The following is an 18725-nucleotide window of genomic DNA, read 5'->3' on the forward strand; positions in this document are numbered from 1 at the left end:
GGAGGTGGGGTTTGGAAACCTCTTCCACAGGCTGCCGCTTGCGATGACCCCGGGGGGAAGGAGGAGGCAGCAGGGGGGGATCGGCTCAGTGAATGAATGGGCGGCAGCGGCGGCGGCTCCTCTGCTCAATGGCTGCTGGGCTGATACGCGCCAGCCCCGCAGCCGGTGCCTCCCTCGTCCTCCCGTATTTTGTCTCAGGCTCGCCTCGCTCGGGGCTTCCCAGACATGTTCAACCAGCAGCAGTTCCAGCAGCAGCTGCTGCAGCTCCAGCACCTCCTCCAGCAGCAGCAGCAGCACCATCACCACCCTCCGGCGCAGCAGGGAGGCCGGTAAGCGCCGCTACGCGAGGCCGGGGATCCGGGGCCTGTCCCGGGGGACCGCTCTCCTCCGCCTCCCTGCGCTCCGTCCCTCCTCGCCGCGGCGGGGCTGGAGCGGGGCTGCCCTCCCCTGGGGGGAAGGCGACAAAGGGACGCGAGCGAGGCTTGGGGGGCGCGGGCCGCGATCGGGGCAGAGCCTGGAGGCACCGAGGGGCCTGGGGCTGTGGGAGGGAGGGAGGGAGGGCGGCGGCCCCTGTGGGGTCTTGCCGTGTCCCCGCAGCGCTCTGGGGATCTCTGTCCGCCGTCCGGGCTGCCAGACCCCGGGAGCCCCCGGATGACCCGGGCAGCCCCTGGAGGAGCGGTGGGTGGGTGGATGCTCCGAGCCCACCAGGGCGGGCAGGGCAGCCGGGGCTCAGGGAAAACGCCTTCTCCTGCAGAAACACGGCAGAGCCACCCTCAGCAGACACGAGCACTTTATTGTTTTATTGTTGAACTTAGCTGTCTATTTATTTGCTTTCTCTGCCTGGGTCTCCCGCTCTGGGTGCGATGATTTAACTTATTTCTGCAGTGGCACCGCCGGCTTAGGCTGTGGCTGAGCACGGTGGGGCAGGGAGGGGATGGAGAAAATCATGTTTTGTTTGTGAAAGGAGAAAGGACATATGCCCGAAAATAACCACGGCTTTACTAAAAAAAATGCAAGATGTAAAACAACTTGGATATGATCAGTTGTCCCCGATGAGCTGAGATTTGTAGAACCGACACAAATTCTCCGAAATGATGCATTTATTTGCAGTTACTGTTATCTTTAAAGCCTTATTCGTTGCAAATTAAAAGCAATGGGATGTGAATTTAGAAAGAAAGTTAATTCGTTATTTAAGGAATTATTGTATTGCTTTATCCTTATAAGGCATTTGTCTCTGAGGTAAGCGTGGGAAATTTTCTGTTTTACTAGAAATATGAACCTGCAAATCTTTTTACCATTTTTATATGTTTTATACTATAAAAAAAGCTGCACTTAAAATGCCAGTAAAGGGCTGACTGCTAGATAGCACGGCCGCATCTTACACCCTTAAAAGTATGATTTTTGTGGTATAAATATCTCGGCTCAGAGACTGGAACAATCTAGAGCAGCAAATGTGAAGATGAGCTACTGTGAATTCTGTTAAAGGGGTTGGGTTTTTTTGTCAGGGTGGATATTTCGATCTGTGTTTGTACCTCTCTTCAGCTCTGACAGATTTAGCTGTGTCAGCAGCGTGCATAGAGGTGGGCCTGACCTTGCAATCGCCTGAAGAAGTGCCTGCCAGTTTCCTTAGACTTTTCTCTCACGTCTGCTCCACCCTCCTTAGAACTGGAGAGTTCTTCTCTGCTGCTTCTTCCTCCTCGTGTTTTAAATATGAAGGCCGTGGTTTATTTTCCCATCTGGTTCTTGCAGTTAGGGGGCACCATTGACAGTTCTGACCTGTCTGGCTCTGTGTGGGAGGTGTTGATTTTGGGAAAATGAGCTCTAAGCTACTGCGAAAACTCCCTGTTTTTTAGAACTTTTTTGTTGTCGTGTTAAATGTAGCTGCTGATCTAGATCACTCATTTCTCCTGACGGGTGCTGCATAATTCTGTAGAACCGCAGTCAGCTCCTGGGCTTTTTTTATGCTGCTTGGGAGGCTCTATGTGGGATTGGTGCTAAGGAGTTGTCTCTGACCTCAAATTGTTTGATAGACAATCTGTCAGCTTTGGAAATTCCAGAAGAGTGGGGGAAAGAGGATACAGTACCAGCGCATGGTGTCTTTTCATGCACGTATATCAGCATTTCAGCCGTTTGCTCCCCCCTTTTATGCTTGCTAGGTGCCTGGAATGGAAAGGTACAGTTTTTATTGGGTTCTCATGATAGATGCCTTTTTTCCAGGGGTTTGCCGCCGCCGCCGCAGCAGCAACAGATGCTGAGCTTACGGGCAACAAATCAGCCGTCGCTGCTCAATGCCAATCCTATGCTTCAGCGGGCCTTACTCATGCAGCAGATGCAAGGTACTGTCGTTATGGGAAACGCTTACTTACTGGAGTTATTTAATCATCCTCTTGGACTGAAACCATACCATGGCTATTTCCTGCTGAACCAGTGCAGTTCTTGTACTTGGCAGTTCCGTTTGTTGTCTAATATTTTTTTTCCCCTCTCTTTAAATTAGTCCATAGTCCTCAGAACAGAGGTTCTTCAGTTGTTGAAAATCACGTGTGCCCAACTGTTCACAACTGGGAATAGCACTAGGAGGTGTCAGGTTAGATACTAAATACATGCCTTCCCATTTAGGCTTGATGGAGCAAGTACTTTTTCCATCAATATATTTAGATAAAATACAGAGATTGTGATTATTTATTTGTCTTTCTTGGTTACAAGGTTAAGGCCATTTATTTGATTATCTGTTACATACACACTAACCTTGTTTGCAGTAGATTCTTTTGTCCAAACTTAGTACAAACAAATACAGTGTATTAAGGTAGAAGATGGTTTGGGTGTCAATTGTATTGTGAAATTTTGATTCCCTGAAATGGCTGTAATTTCTATGGTGGGTAATATCTCTGTCTTTCCATTACTGTGTTTCCAAAGGATTTTCCTTTTATTTTTGTGTTTTCAAAACAAATTTATGAAGCTGCCTTAATAATAGCATTACTAATGTAAAGGTAATAGGAAAAAAGGTATGTTTTTATTTTTTGCTTATGTCTTAACCTGACAGTTCTTTTCAACTCAGAAAATCAGTACCTGGGATAGTTTTCAAGTGCCTAGTCTACATTAATGCCTGCAATTTCTACCTTGCCTGTGAATCATGCCCAGATGTGAAGACAAAAGATTTATTCTGCATGTCGTTAACTCTCCTTTTGTTCTCTCTTGCCCATTTAATGAGAGGGCTCTCTAGTGACTCCAGTGGCTCTCCACAGATCTCTCTCAGGTTGAAGGGAAAGTGACAGTGAAAAAGGACAAGCCATGCTCTGAAGATGAGTGTACATATATTATTGTCAGGAAAAATTGTGACACTAGCCTTCAGTCAGTCATGCTCCTTCTAGATACATTTGCAGTCAGCTGACGTTTTTTCCCTGAATCTTTTATTGAGAAGTTGTATTTAAATAGTGTGCTAAGGACCTGGGGCTAATCAGATAGACCAGGATAAGATATGTTAATGAGCACTTTTACATGCACTTTGTCTTAGTGTTGCTCCTCTTCACCTCTCCATGGAGTTGTGACTTCTCTCAATAACCTACCTCAGGTAGCCACAGGTAACATGGAATATGGTTGCCAATGTTCAGTGTGGCCCTGTTTAGTACTATGAATTTTTTTGGTCATTCAGGTTTGGGTTACATGTACGAATATCTGATTTCTGTCCCTGGGAAGCATCAGCATAAATAATTCATTGGCCGTGTGTGGCTTCAGCAGTGGGAATAGGAAAAGATAAATACTTCAAATTGAAACAGATGTGTGGTGCTTTAAAGGTATCAAACCAAGAGAAGAAGATGATTTCTTGTCTTAGATTTTTTTTTTAATATAGCTATGCCCTTTTACAGTGAGGGATTATATATGGGAAGTAATAATAGATTAGATTGCTTTTGAAGACAATCATAGGGAGTATTTCCTATTGTGTTGCAGGCTTTTAACACTGTAGCTTGGTTTTTCAGATGTTGGATGCCTGTTTCCAAACTTTGCTGCCCTGTTTTGACAGCTGCTGAAAGGCTGGAGTATGCACTAATTCAAGTGAGAGAGAAAAAATGGCAATTTAAGTCCAGGTTCCCTGAATGATGGATGTTTTCTGAGGGTATAGCTGAGGCATCTGGGCCCCTCCATTCCCTCCCCCCTGAAATGGGGTGACAAGGACTGTCTTCAGAAGAAATTTTTGAGACTTGATTAATAGTCTGTGGATGCTGAATTGTTCAGAAAGCAGAGCATTATAATTGGAAATGGCAGAGTCTCAAGTGTCAGTGTTGAGGTTGACATGTTGAGCTTGCATGACAACCAGGTGGCAGAGAGGACGGTGGGATTTTTTAAAAAACTTTGATGGTGTTTTAAATAAAATGCTGTTACTGGCTTGTGTTAAAGGGCTCCATGCTATGGTTTGGGCAGTAAGCTGCACAAATGTGGGGTGAATTTACCTTTTTTTTTAACAGAGAGTTTTCATAAAATGAGACCTTGTTTGTCGCAAACACGAGTGCTAATGTGCTCAGATCAAATAATTGCTCTAATGATCTTTGCCTGGAGTGACAATTATAATTAAATAGCCTGATCCATAGTAATGTTTGCTATCACATCAAATCATTCTGTGTGCTGAAGAGGGTAGAGCGCAGTGCACCTATACAGTGCCCAGTAAAGGACAGGGTCATGTGTAGAGGAGCCCTTCCCCTCTACCTGCTGTTTGTTCAGGTGGAAGATTTTCTTTCTCCTTTGCACAGCACAGGGTGGTGAAATGCTGTGTTTGCATCTATAGGAAACCTGCGTGGATTTAACATGACAGCGCCAGCACTGCAGCAGTTCTTCCCTCAGGCTACAAGACATTCCCTCCTGGGGCCACCACCTGTTGGGGTCTCCTTAAAGCCAACTCGGCTGGGCTTCCCCAGCCTCCCATTCCAGCGGCAGAACCGGACCTTCCGCAAGGTGGGATTGTGGTTTCCAACTGCGGGGGAGCTTTGTGCTCCTTTCACACTTGCAGCTGCTGACTGTATAGTAGGTGGAGTACAAAGGAGAAGGGAGAGAGCCTTACAAAGAAAATAATGTTTTGTGCTATGCTGCTGACACAGAAATGCAGAATTCATTCCATCCCAAAGGCTTTTGCATTTATTTACATTTATGATGCAAAAGTTTCTTGCCACTACTTGCCCAAGAGAGAGAATTCCCCACGATAGAACTGTTTAAACCTAGGATATGAAAGGAGCCTTTAGAAGTATCAGCTTAAAAGTAATTACAGCAGAAGAAATCCTGGCTAAGTGCTTTGGTGTTCCAAAGCAGTTTGTTATTCCCAGACAACTTGCTCCTGCTGTGGACACTCGGCCTCTTTGGGCTGTTCTCCCAGTTTTTAAGATCAAATTCATATTTGTCCTTGTGGATTTTGAAAAATCTATAATTCTTGTTTTGTAGAAACCTTTCTCACTTTCCATCATTCAGACCTCTTTTGTATCCTGGAAATGTTTATTGGATTGACTGCTAGTTGCCTCCTCTTAGATTAGCTTTGGCATATTTCATCCCATTCTGTCAAAAAGGTGTAGTGGATAAGGTAAACTTGCTCTCTTGGGCTGTCCTCTAGAGTAAAAAGAAGAGGGATTATTTTGGACTATCCTTTTCCCTGCCCATGTACCTCTTTCCAGAATTCCTCTATCATGACCCTACCCTCTGCAAGCAGCTGGATTTCCTACAGCTGCTGCTTAAAGCACTGGGGACATGTCCTGGCTGCCTGAGGAACTGAAATGCCTTGCTCTCTTTGACCATGTAAACTTGCCTTAGGCAGGGCAGTCTACTGTAAACCATCTATTCCTTTCCATTATCACGTGCTGGAATTCCTGTTCCTGCCCCACAGTAAAACTCTGGTGCTTTGAGCAGTGTGTGTTAAGGACTAAGAGCTGGCAGTGACTCTCTCTGCCCATTGCAGGACTTCCAGAGGGTTCCTGACAGGAAGCGGGAACTAGATCCTGGTTCTTCATCTCAGACACAGGGTGATGAGAAAATGGAAATTCCAGAGGGAATGCAAGCAGGGTCAGAGCAGAACAATTCTTCACCATCCACAGGTAAGGGGGAGCCATAGTGAAACAGCTGCTTGCAAATATTATAAATTTCTCTTGACTAGTCCTGCAGCAAAAACTGGAGATGATTTTAGGCTTAATCAGCTATGTTTCTCTCTAATTGTAAATATTTAAACTGCTTGTGATAGCCCTCTGCTACGTGCTTCATGTACCACTTTTACCTGAATATTTTTCATTTTTTTAATGATTCTACTCCATTTCTCTTGCATGGAAGCCTCTCAGAAGTCCTTTTGACACTGAGCTCTGTTTAAGATGCCGGGAAAAAAGAAAACTGGTCTGAAATTAAAGCTTCCACATTGCCTTACCCCTGCTGAAGTCAACATCTCATTCAGCCAAACACATCAAGCAGAACTAGTTACAATCAGCATGCTAAGGAAAAGATGAGTTGAAAGTCCTGGTGCCAGTTGTCAAAACAGAAACTGCTGGCACTGAGTATCTTAATGTCAGATACAACAGAGATGTGGGAATGTCATCTCTGACTGAAGAGTGCACGATTTAAAACTGCAGGCTTTGATGAGGTTGTGACCAGGGAACATGAAGCAGTGAAAGCTGTCTTATTAACTGGTTGCTGTCAGGTAGATGTGCCACCTTGGCTTATATTAATGTTACCATGACCATGGCTGTTGTCACTGAGCTACAGGACTAAGACCCACTTAGCAGATATGAACATAGATTTCTTTTTTTTGACCAACACCTCATACAGTGACATTGCAATAAAACTCAGATATTTGAGGTCATTATATAACCTTGTCAGAGCAGCTCATAATTTCAGAATAAGCAAGTATTTAGTACTATTTGCTCTAACAGAGCCTCATTGGCATTTGCCATTCAGATATGGAGCGTGCTCAACGTGGCATGGTCTGTTTTGCTAAGGAAATCTCCTTCTGTGTTCCTGCAGAACCAAGAACTCCAACTGAGTCTGTGTTGAACACTGAGCCTGCAGCAAAAAGACTGAAGAGGTATTTATTGAATGGGGTATTGAGATAGTTACTGAGTTTAGAATTATTGTCTAATTTTATTTTCTGATAATTAGGGCTGTATACTTTACTGGCCTGATGTCTAGCATGTAAGAGGTGTTTCAGATGCTTGTGCACAGTTCAGAAAATCTCGTGGTGCTTGATGAGATACTGGGTGTTGTGCGGTCTCTGCAAGGGGTGATCCAATTATGAGAATGAAAAATGAGAGATGCAGCTCATTTAAATGTGCAACAAAGCTGAGTTTTATCGTGTCTTGTAAGAAGCACAGAGGTTTTTTTCTATTTTGGTGTATTTCTCCAAGTTCGTTCCCTAAATGTCAAAAATGTGATATGAACAGAAAGGGAAAGCCTTGGAATATGTTAGGTTACAGCAGACGTATGAGAGGGTAGTTTGAGAAAGGATAAAGGAAAGGGAATCCATGGTCCCTAGTATCCATGAGCGTTGAGTTCTGTATCCCTTCTGCAAAGGTTGCCTTGCCAGTATCTCTGTCTGTTGGGTAAAAATAGACAAAGGCAATCCTATTATCCCCCGGGGATGCACGGCAGGCTGGCCTTGGCAGGCCCATCCCGGCTCTCCCGGCCTCCAGAGGGTGCGGCAGGGACAGGCAGGGCTGCATTGCCATCTAGTGGGAAGGCACCTTGCGGAGTTCCCGGTGCCATCTGCACCGGGCTGCTCCTCTCCCAGAACTGTCACCCTTGGCTGGTGTAGAGGGAGAAGAGGAGGGAGTGCATACAGATTTCTGTAGGCACTGACTTGAGAATTCTCCAGCATATGTTAACGAGGATGAGTCAGGACTCCTGGGTCCTCTTACCTTCCCGGTTAGGCATTCGCCGCCTGCTCTTGGATAAGTTTCTTCACCTCGCTGTTTCCCATCTGTAGATTACAGATTAATGGATAGCTTTAGGGGGAATATTCCAGGATTACATGATCAAGGTAATATCTGAACATCAAAGTAAAACATTAAAGGATGATAAATATTGTGTGCTCAGGGACCATTGTGAGTTATGGACTCTGATTAGCAAGGAAGTGAATAAATTCAATTAAAGCTAGGTCGAATACATTTGAGTGTATGCTTTGTTAATCTGTTTGCCAAAGCTAATTTAATTTTAATTACATTAATATTTAGCAGGGTATTAATCAAAGTCCTGTTACATGCACTGAAAACAAGAATCAAGTCTGAGGAATGACAGCTCTCGCTGCAGCAAGCCAGCTATTAGGAAAATTCTTTCCTAAGCTGCAGTTAGGGACTGCCAGATTTGATGCATATATTATGGCTGGTATTTACCTAGAATAGATTATTCCTTAGCTTTTTTTTTTTCTAAGTGTTTCTAGTATCTTCCAATGAACAGATGATGGATCTGTGAGAAAAATAGTTTACTGTTCTCATACTGCCCTTCACAGATGACAAGGGCATTTCCCCCATCTATGTCATAAACTTGTATTTCATGCTTCATTGTTCCATTTCCCTTTAGCCAGGAATACCAGCCTCCTTCTTCATTTCAGGTTTTTCCCACTTCTGCCTTTGCTCCTATGTACCATCTGTACACCTGGAACAACATCCTCATTCCAGTGCAGAAAGCACTCATCATCTTCAAATCCTCCTTGAACACCCACTTCTAACATGGCATGACAAGTATCCATAGAATACCATTTCCTCTTTAAATCATGCTCGTGGTAGCTTTTGCTCCCTTAGATTGCTCCTTAGGTTTGCAGTTCAGGCTGCAAACTCTCACCCTGAGTGCTGGCACCATCTGTGTGTGGTACCGTTAGCATTGAGCCTGCTGGCAGCACCTGACAAATAATGTTGATGCCAGTCACTCTTGTTTAATTTGTGTTTGCAGTGCCCAAACCCTGCTGCATATTTATAGCCGTGTAACCCAGTTCCATTATCACTTATCAATCTGATAAATTATGCGGTGTGCATGTGTTCGGATAGCGGGATGCGGTACCTGTGCTATCAGCTGTCCTGCCTGTGCAGAAGGTGCTGCTCCCTCTTGGCAGAAGGACACCAGCAGGTGGGAATTTGAGCCACCCTCAGAGCAGACAGTCAAGTCATGGTGGAAAGTTAGTCCTGACAGAGAAATAGGGGATGGAGAAAGAGACTGCAGAGAACACTCTGTGCCCTCTGGAAGTCAGACATTTATTCTCAATAGTCCCCTCAGGAGCATTTTTTTCCTTAGCAGATCACCAGTACCAAATAAAACAAAGCAAGGCACTTCTGATTTGCATCTTGTAGGGTTTCACTTCCCCCACAAGCAGAGCTGTAGGAACTCTGAAATGAAACACAACTGGTATTAATAGAAGAGGCAGATATGGTGAAATCCCTGTAGAGGCACCATGGAGAACTCTTTCAGTTCTGACAGGTCTCTTCTCTCATGCACAGAGCAGCCAGGAGCACTGTACAGGTGATGCAATTTCCCTACAGGTCACCAGTCGCTACAGGAGAGACTCTCAGAACTCTTATTAAGAATATTTCTTGTATGAACTTAACTCCCTTCAGGCTTCTTGCAGGAGAGGACAGCTGACCAAACAATCAGTTGGTTAGCTTGTTGTCCAGATTATTTGGCTTCTGAATCCATTCTAGAACACCCACTCTACATTATTTTTATTTATTTCTGCCAAATTCTTGCCTGAAATACCACTTCCAGTAGCTTATTGATTTGGGAGTTTAGTGGAGAGTGTAGTAGGTTAGACCCCAGCCTGTGCCTTTGTGTGTCTTTTGAAACTCTTGTCTGTAACATGGCAATTAAAGTACTTTTCTTGATATCCTTGAAGTGTGACTGGAGAGTCTGCATTAGAGGATGCCACAGACAGCAAGAAAGCAGGAGTCTCGTGCACCCATGTCCAAGCTGATGGTGAGTTGCTGAACCCTGTGATTTGAACTTCTAGGGCACTCCTTGCTGGAAATGCACCTGTAGGTCCCATGGGTCTACAGAAATGTTTTCCCCCAGTTGTATAGGATGGGGAAAGGAGGATAAAATTTAGGAACCAAATCCAAACTTTGTCCCCTAATCTGTTACCTGGCAGAAGCAAATGATTGGATGTTTCCATCTTTATTAAGGATAAGGAGAAAGGTTTGTGAACTGGCTTATGGCCAACAGTGCTGTGAGGAAAGCTCCCTGACTTCACTCACCTGCTGCTTTGTATTTCCTGTCATTGCTGTTTTGATTTAAGGCTGCTAAAAGGACTCTCCCTTCTTAGGTACAGACAATGCCAAGGAGTACACAGCTGAAGATCTCTCCAGAGAGAGGAAATTCTCTGAGGAACCGAAGGCTCCTGAGGTGAGCAGACACCGCTCCATGCAGGGGTGGTGCAGAACATACAACCTCCCCCTCCATCCTGGAGAAGCCTGTTGCCACTGGGAACCAGCTGGCACCCACGTCTGGAGCTCTGTCTCCTGCTGTAAGCTGTTGTCCCTGGCAATAAGGCATAATATGTCTGCAATTAGTGCGCAGTCTGCTCTGACTTGCTGCTTTTGTACCTCTGCTGGCCTGTTCCTTACCTACTGCTGCCTATGGATAGGGTGTTCATTAAGATTTTTGTATTCAGCTGGAAAGATGGAAAGCTGAATTGAAAGAGTTACTTAAAACTCTATGTAGGGAGGGCCATAGCTAAATACATCTTTCATATTGCTAAAGAGCAAGTGTAAAAAGATTCGGGTGGTGTTAAAAGATGCAACCTGAGAGTCTTTTGCATGAAATATGTGGCCCCCATGCTAGATGTTAAATCACGACCTTAGGCTCTGTAGAGCTGTGAGCAGACAAAGATTTAATCTCAGGTGTGAATCAGACTTGGCAGTCTTCCATAATTGGAGATATTTATTGACGTGATCAAATGTATCATCCTGCCCATGTCTGAGTTCCTGACTCCATCAGGTGTTGTGCTGAGTAGACTTTAGTTTTGCTGTGGAGAAACATGAGTTGACTGTGTCCCTTAGCAACAATTGTTTGTGGCTCCAGTCCCCAGAGACTGGATCATACAGAGGCTGCAGAAACAACCATCTGTGTTAATAGGGCTGCTGCTGTGACACAGGGATTGCTGATTTAGCAGCTTTGGGAGGAATATGTACAAGAGTCCTTCTGATCAGCATCCTGTGGGTTCAAGCTTAAGTGCATTTTTCTAAAGGGTAAAGAGCTTAGGTGACATACAAAAAGCAGGTGGTGTAATTTTTGGAGTTTTCTATTGAGGGATTGAACTTAATGTTGACTCCTTCTTTTTGCAGGTGTTGAGCTCTGGAGGTTCACTGAAAGTGACTATTCAGCAGAGCAGTGAGAGCAGAGCCATCAGTACAACAGCTCTGAAACCAGGGCATTGGGCCTGCGATGTGGGCACAGCCGATCCCAACCCGGAATCAGTCCTTAAATTCTACTGTTACATCTGCAAGACCAATTGCTGCAGTCAGCAGGTAAAAATGCACAGGTCTGACAGGGTGGGCAAGAGATGGGAATTAGATGGCTGGCTTAGCAAGGGCTCATGCTTTAGGAACAAGAAACATAAGAAATAATGACAAGTATGCAGATAAAATAAACCTCTCTTGAGAGCTGGCAAGCAACCTGCTAGAGAGAGAATGTGGGTGGATCCACAGGCAGCCATGCTCTTAAGCTTTTATATTTCATTGTTAAACAGCAGTCAAAAGAAAGGAAAGCATAGCTCATACCTGTTATTTTCTATGTTTTGGATACATTTAAAAGCATTTTTCTCCTAACTGCTCTTTCAGAATTTCCAATCCCACATGGCTGGAATTCAGCACCAGCAGCGACTTGGGGAGATTCAGCACATGAGCAATGTTTGTTTTGTTTCACTACTGCCCATGGTGAAACAGCAGAAGGTGCTAGCAGGAAAAGATGGGTAAGTGTTGGTCTGCATAGAAAATTCAGTCTGAATGTGGCCCTACATGGGTTCTAAAATTTTTCACTGCACCAGGGTACCTCTCAGTTTTAGATAAGGTACAAACTCCCTCTGGTTTCAAGGGCCTTAATCTCCTTCAGGCAACTTTCTGTCTTGCTGAAGGATACCAGAGTTGACTGTGGCCTGTGTAGTTTTTAATACAGTAGATTAAGTAGGAGACCTGTTTTATCTGGTGCATTTCTGTCAGCACAAGCTAAAGCAACCTATAAGTGGGTGAGAAGGAGACAAGATAAATCCAAGTCTGTAAAGATAGGAATTGTGAAGAAAACAATGCCAGGGACTGATTGCTAACTGCAGTATTCTATGGGGAATGAAAAAGGTGTGACTTACAGCTCTATCTGTTGTCACTTCAGAGAGACCCAGCAGCGGTGGTGTAACACATGTCAGGTGCATTTCACAGGGGACCTCATCAAACATCGCAGGACCCAGGAACACAAGGTAACAGCCAGAGTGTGGACTTCATTTTGCACTGACCTTTTGTCTGGGGATTAAATGGAAGTGTGTAGCATCTCCTGCTCCCCAAGCAGCAAAGGAAAAATGACTGAAGTGGAGGGTTGTACATAAAGTTCTGCCAGTAACTCCCTCCCTAAGGGCACTGCAGTGCCCCCTCCTGCCTCTGGCATTGTTGGAGCTGCCAGTTGTCATGATGTGTCAGTATGGCCTGAGGCACCTTTAGTGTGTAATTCTTGACTTTTCTTAAGAAATACGGCTTATCATACCTGCCTAATCGATTGAATGAAGGAATTGGTGGGCAACCTCTTTAAGCTAAACTTCAGGCAGGCCAGCATATTAATTGACTTTTAGGGAAGAAGTGCCAGAACACCTATTGTGAGACACTTATTTTTGCTCTGCATGTTTTTCATCTTTTTGGTGGATAAGAATTAGGGAGTCCTTTCTGATAGAAAGACTATTTTCTTTGTGGTTTCCCAGGATGCAGGGCTGACTTTGTTTCAGGATTCATCTGCATTCCTGCAAAGCAGTGCCTCTTGTGACTTAATGGAATTTGGTCCCTCTTTCTTTAGCTGGCCAAACGCTCGCTTCGTCCTTTCTGCACTGTCTGCAGCCGCCACTTCAAAACCCCTCGCAAGTTCGTGGAGCATATGAAGTCCCCTGAGCACAAACAGAAAGCCAAAGAGGTAACACTGCCTGGGTGGAGAGCTGTGCAGGTCTGGAAACAGCTACAATGTAGAGCAGCATAATTTTCTGCTTCCCTGACTACTGCAGGGCTGAAAGAAAGGTGTGCAGATCTTGCAACCCTGTTTTAATTTTCATTTTTTGCTGAACTTCAATTGTTAGTGCTGAAAGAAGATGAGTGAAAAAGGGAGAAGGGGTTGGATGTGTCTAGAAGTAAGCTTGTTGCCCCTCTTGCAGTCCCTTCTGCTCATCACATACAATCTGCCCTGAGTCTGGGCTCTTCCTTGGTTTAACGGCGAATGCAAAGTTGATCTGATCTTTCTTTTCTGTACCTTACAGGTTAGGCTAGGAGAGAAGGAGTTGGGGAGCCCAGAAGATTCAGAAGAGTTGATCACTGTGGATGCTGTTGGCTGTTTTGAAGATGATGATGACGAAGAGGAGGAGGAGGAGGGAGGAGCCGGTGAGGAGGAAGACCGTGATGCAGTGCTGATGGAGAATGAGGATTCTGCTGCCAAGCAGGTATGCTATGCAAAAGGAGAAGGAATGACCTATCTGAAAATCTGCTGTGAGATCTTATGACTTAGTTGGTCTTTCCTGGCTGAGCTCAGACTTTCAAGAGTCTGCTCCACCTAGCACAGCAGTAGGGTGGGACTGTAGGGTTCTTCCAGAGCCCAGAGTGATGCAGAAGACAATCAGGCACTATGTGTGGGATACATGAAGGTGTTTCTGCTGTGTTGTACAGCTTCTACTGTCTTCAGACATGAACCTTGTTGAGGAGCACAAAGCAGGATTGACACAGTCTCTTTGAATATAGCCCAACAGTAGCTGGGTCTGATAGAACACGTGTAGAAGTTTATCTTGACAAATACATTCCCACTAGAGAGCAGTTACCAAGAAGGAGGTACATGGCTAAGCTCCTTCAGGCTTGGAGTGCAAGGGGGGGTTTAAAGAAGTAGTCTCCTGACAATGGGGTTTGCATCTGTCTCTGACCAGAGGCTGTGCAACTCTGTCTCTGGTATGTGAATCCTGTTTTGATCGCAAGCTTACCAGAAAAATACAAAAGCCTGGCAATTGTCATAGATACAGTAGGCACTAATGTTCTTTCGGTTTCCAGACTGGGCTGAAGGAAGTGTCTTTGGAGGATTACGAAGGAAGTGAGAAGTATTGTCCAGACACAGCCTATGGTAAGCAAGCAGAGTTAAGCACAAAGGGCCACAGAGCCTTCTCTGGCCACATGCTGTATCTGTAGGAGAGGATGGTCTCTACCTACTGTTACAATGACTTCTTGGGCCATGGTGCTGCAGCATCTGCATTGGACTGGTGCAGGTCACTGCTGCCTGGAGAAGAACCTCTCCTGAGAGCAGGATGTTTCTTTATTACTGTGTGGTAAAACATAAGGATGTGATTGATGTTTGTCAACTGCCTTTTGCTTTGAAGAAGGATGAGAGCCAGATACATTTCTAAGGTAGGACATGGAACAAGCAAGGCAGGAGTACTGAAGAAAGTAGGTAGCAAATGAGGGATGCTCTGGAAAGATGAAGTCGGAAAGCATATCGACTGGAATGCTTTCCAACAGAAATGCAGCTTGCAGAGAGATACTGAGCATCACTGACAGTATCAAACTCTCTGCTAGACCCAAACTGTGCATGTTTCCTCCGCTTCAGAACCCCCACGCTGTACCGAGCAGTTCCTCAGTCGTGCTGCTGGCCTGGTGGGCACTGGTGCCTCCAGATGGCTGTGTCTGGTCCCCACCCCGTAAGCGACCGACTTCAAACCCCTGATGGCCACTCATGTTTGAGGCGAGGCTGTTTTGTGCCCAAGGAGAGCTCTGTTTACATGAATCTTCCATATCGCTGTAACCTTCCACTATCGTGTGGCAGATGGAATAATGATTCATGCTGTGAATGTTCTCTGCGTGTTCCTCTTGCGCGCCTGCTGTCTTCTGCTTGGTTTGATCCCATTACATTAGATCACATGTTCTCTGTAGTTTTCCATTGTATTCTTTTCTCCCTTTTTCCCCCCTTAATGCTCTGTGTAGTTTCTTTGCTCTGGCAGCCAGATTTCCCTCTGAATATCAACCCACAGCCATTCCATGGTAAGACGAGATATTCAGCAAGTCATCTTGCAAATCCCTGATTAACAGAAGCAAAGCTTTCCACATCTTTTTTACCCCCACCCTCCCTTCTCTTTTAACATGCTTTCATTATTTGAGTTCCATTCAATGTGATCTGTGATTTCCCTTCCCCTCCCGTTTCGCAGGCCTGGATTTTCTGGTCCCCGTCGCAGGTTACCTCTGCAGGCTGTGTCACAAATTCTACCATAGCGACTCCGCTGCCCGGCTCGCACACTGCAAGTCCCTGATGCATTTTGAGAACTTTCAGGTTAGACCCTTTGGCGATTGCATGGCCTGACATTTGTTACCCCCCGTGCGTGTCTCTCCAGTGAATCCACCACGTTAGCTGTCTTGTCTCCAGCTCATTTCCATCATCCTTGGTGTCCATTATGCCGTAGCTTTCTCCTGGTGTGCTCTGTCTTTGTCTCCCTTGGCCCTTGTAGATCTAAAACCAGTAAAATCCTGCTTCCCAGCTACTGCTGCTGTCATCTTTTTGCCTGTTTCTGGCTGGGAATCTTCCTCAGAGTGTCCGCTGTTTGCTGAACCTGTGGAGTCTGTCATTTAGTCTAGGCCTCTTCTCTGTTAGATTACAGGTTGGTCAAGGTGGGTTTGAGCAGGAAGAGAGGCTGTTCCTTGTAAAGAAAGCTGGTGCATACGCATCTCCAGGTGTGATAGTGCAAGAACAGCTCCTTTAGCCAAAAGTGTGGGTATGATTCATCCAGGAAGAGGCCTGGTAAAATCAGATATCTTAGAAATCTGAAAATTTAACATTACAGACTCTTTATGTGATAGAATCTACAAGCTGGTGAGAGTCCATTTGTCCCCAGGGTCAGCCTGCAAGAGGAAGTCTGTCTGTCTGTCTCTGTCTGCTACCCTTTCCTAGAAACTCCTTAGCACAAAGCTCTGCAAACTGATGCTGTTCCTTTGCTTTTCTGGCTCCATCTAAAGAAGCCGTATTGCCCCTTGCTGCTTTTGTATCTAAAGCTTTTCCTACTCGGCTGGCCTGGAATCTGCCTCCATTGTTCTGTCCTGTTGACTTGCCAGGGGGTGAGGGGCCTGGATTAGTGTTTGTGGAGGGTACCCAGGGCTTGCACTGATTCTGCCCTACCCCGCGACCACTGCCTGGGCCCTCCTGTATGGGAGAGCACTATTCCCTGTTCTTGGCAGAGAGGCTCCCACATCGACTTTGTCCTCTGTCTGCACCCACAATCTACTCCCAAAAACTGCTGTACTTCCCTACCACTTTTTAAAATAGTGCTTTAAAAACCCCCCAAACGCATACACAGACATACACCCCTAACCCCCAAAACTTTGTGGGTTTTTTTTTAGTCTTCAGACAGAAGAAACTATTCCCAGTTGGCCATCACTGCCTCCAGGAAGGGGTGGAGTGCTTTAGAGTTCTGCCAGCACTCAGAGCAGTGGATTTGGAATGGGAGGAGACCACAGCTGTTCCTTCATGGTTGCTCATCCTCTCCCACTCCTGCAGCTAGTCATTTCAGGAATGAAGGAACTGGCCTTGCTGTTTTCCTGGCTTGTTTTAGATCAGCATAGAGTGAAACTGCAGCAGCAGTCCCTTATGTTACTCTTTTGGCCCATTTAGAGCTGAAATCAGATGCTCTTCAAATGCATGCCAGAATGACCTGGGGAGTTCATGAGAAGAGTCCAGACTTACATATCTGCAGGCAGATAACTATTCTTGGCTGCCTGGGTGTCTTGGGGTTGTCACAGTCTGAGTTAAATCACTGCCAGCTGCTGGGGTATTAGCAGAGTAGCTCAGCAGAGGGTTTCAAAGCAGAGAATTGTGTGCTGTTGAGACAATTTACAGCATCACTCTGGACACCAATTTGCATGCCTGCACCTGCTTAGGATTGGGTACAAAATGACTCAATTGATCCAATTCCAGTGTGATATAATATTGTTCATATCCCACAATTTGAGGACAGAGGAAGAACAAGCCTGCAGTGATAAACTGAATTACAATGTAAAACTGCCTGTCAGATGTGCTGTGATTCCACATTGCAGACTGGTGAAAACCCTTGTGCTCGAAATAGTTCCCTTAAATTGTCAGGTGTAATGCTAGTGCCATTCAAGGAACCCTTCAGCAGGCAGCTGAAAGGGAGTTGACTATGAAGAGAACTGCTGTGGGAAAGAGTGAACTTCAGTTTGTTCCTTTAGGTCTTGCTCTGTCTGGGCATTGAGGACTGGGTTTGTGCTATGTGTTAACTAGCTACAGTGAGTTGTTTTCCCAAAATCCAGTCTAGAACATGCGTAGTAGCCATTTTAATCTCTTTACAGACCTCTACTGGTTCATCATGATAGCAAGTGCAAATGAGTCATTTTATTGATGATGATTTACTCTGTGAAAAACCTCAGTGACTTGTATAACAAGATATAACTGATATTGTAGCCTTCCTGTCAACAGTTCCACTGACCGCCAGATTGTATCAGCAGAGTGAAGAAATACTGAGCTCCATCTTAAGCCTTGCTTTGGCTGATAAACATTAAATCACACCAGTAGCTGTGCAGAGCCTCACATGCCCAGGGTATGTGTCCTATCAGCAGTTGAAGCAGGAGCTGTCACTTGCACTGTTGCATCTACAGAGTCCTGAGTCTGACTAAGATTAACAGTTGCCAGATCGTGATTTCTGTCTTAAGAGCCACAGGTCTGCCATGCACTCGCTCAGCATTAAGTAATGCAAGAGGGACTTCAGTTTTTAATATCACTTTTCCTCACAGGAGCTGACCCTTCTCTGTTGAGATCATCAGCAGCCAGGCCAGGAGCTGCTGAGATCACTTGTGCCCCTGCCACTCACCACTGTTTTTGTACAGGTGTTCCTGGATCAGCTGTTGCTTTGCTGCAGTGATAGGAGCTGAGCTGGGCTTCTCTCTCACGTTGGTTTGTTTGTATTTGCAGAGATACAAGGCAGCAAGGCAGCGTGCCACAGCTGCCTACTCCGAGGCTCCTTTGCATTCCCAGGGCTCCAGCTCCCAATTGCTGGATGATCCAAAACAGCCTCTTGCTACAACAGCACATACCAGCAAGATGATGAATGATGATGGTGGGATAGATAAGGAGGGCACAGAGCTGTCAGCCCTGCAAGAACAAACTTCAAGGTCTCTGGAGGGTAAGGGTGAGCTGGCCACTTCTAAGCCAGAGGGCAAGAGCCTGGCCAGTGTGACTGACGATGTGTGTGGTATCATGGTTGTAGAAGAAGAAAGTCTACAGGAAGAGAACAAGTCCACTGCCAGTAGTGCCGACTGCTCATTCTCTGAGGAGAGCCACGCCCTAGGGGAGTCACTGGGACGTGAGGAAGAAGCCAACACAGCCAGGCTGAGGGCAGGCACAGACGACCACCAGGATCCAGGGAGTGGAGGAGGCTTAGGACAGAACGAGGCAGCAGATGCAGGCCAGGAGGCAGCAGCAGAGCCTTCCTCCCTCGCCAAAGGTGAGACAGCCGGTCTCACCTCTGCTGGGTGCAGACGCTCTTCCAGGCGCAAACCCAGATAGAG

At 45.7% G+C, this 18725-nt stretch overlaps 1 protein-coding gene across 3 annotated transcripts; it reads left to right on the forward strand.

Moving 5' to 3' along the window:
• Positions 1-18723, forward strand: CIZ1 (CDKN1A interacting zinc finger protein 1; the record flags this gene model as incomplete). 3 transcript variants are annotated; one of them, XM_083876004.1, is made up of 16 exons in its annotated part: positions 1-329; positions 2218-2336; positions 4778-4944; positions 5933-6068; positions 6982-7042; positions 9836-9915; positions 10262-10341; positions 11283-11465; positions 11778-11908; positions 12322-12406; positions 12991-13104; positions 13442-13621; positions 14217-14286; positions 15362-15483; positions 18130-18340; positions 18425-18723. In XM_083876004.1, the coding sequence occupies exons 1-16, from the start codon at positions 226-228 to the stop codon at positions 18721-18723; spliced, it is 2142 nt and encodes a 713-aa protein (XP_083732130.1). In that variant the 5' UTR covers positions 1-225. The 3 variants fall into 3 exon arrangements, with proteins under 3 accessions (XP_083732130.1, XP_083732131.1, XP_083732129.1); XM_083876005.1 differs by having other exon boundaries at positions 18130-18329; positions 18425-18585; XM_083876003.1 differs by having other exon boundaries at positions 18130-18723.
• Between the last annotated feature and the right edge of the window lie 2 nt (positions 18724-18725).

The sequence above is a fragment of the Zosterops lateralis genome (assembly GCF_965231275.1).
Source record: "Zosterops lateralis genome assembly, chromosome: 20".
NCBI lineage: Eukaryota > Metazoa > Chordata > Aves > Passeriformes > Zosteropidae > Zosterops > Zosterops lateralis.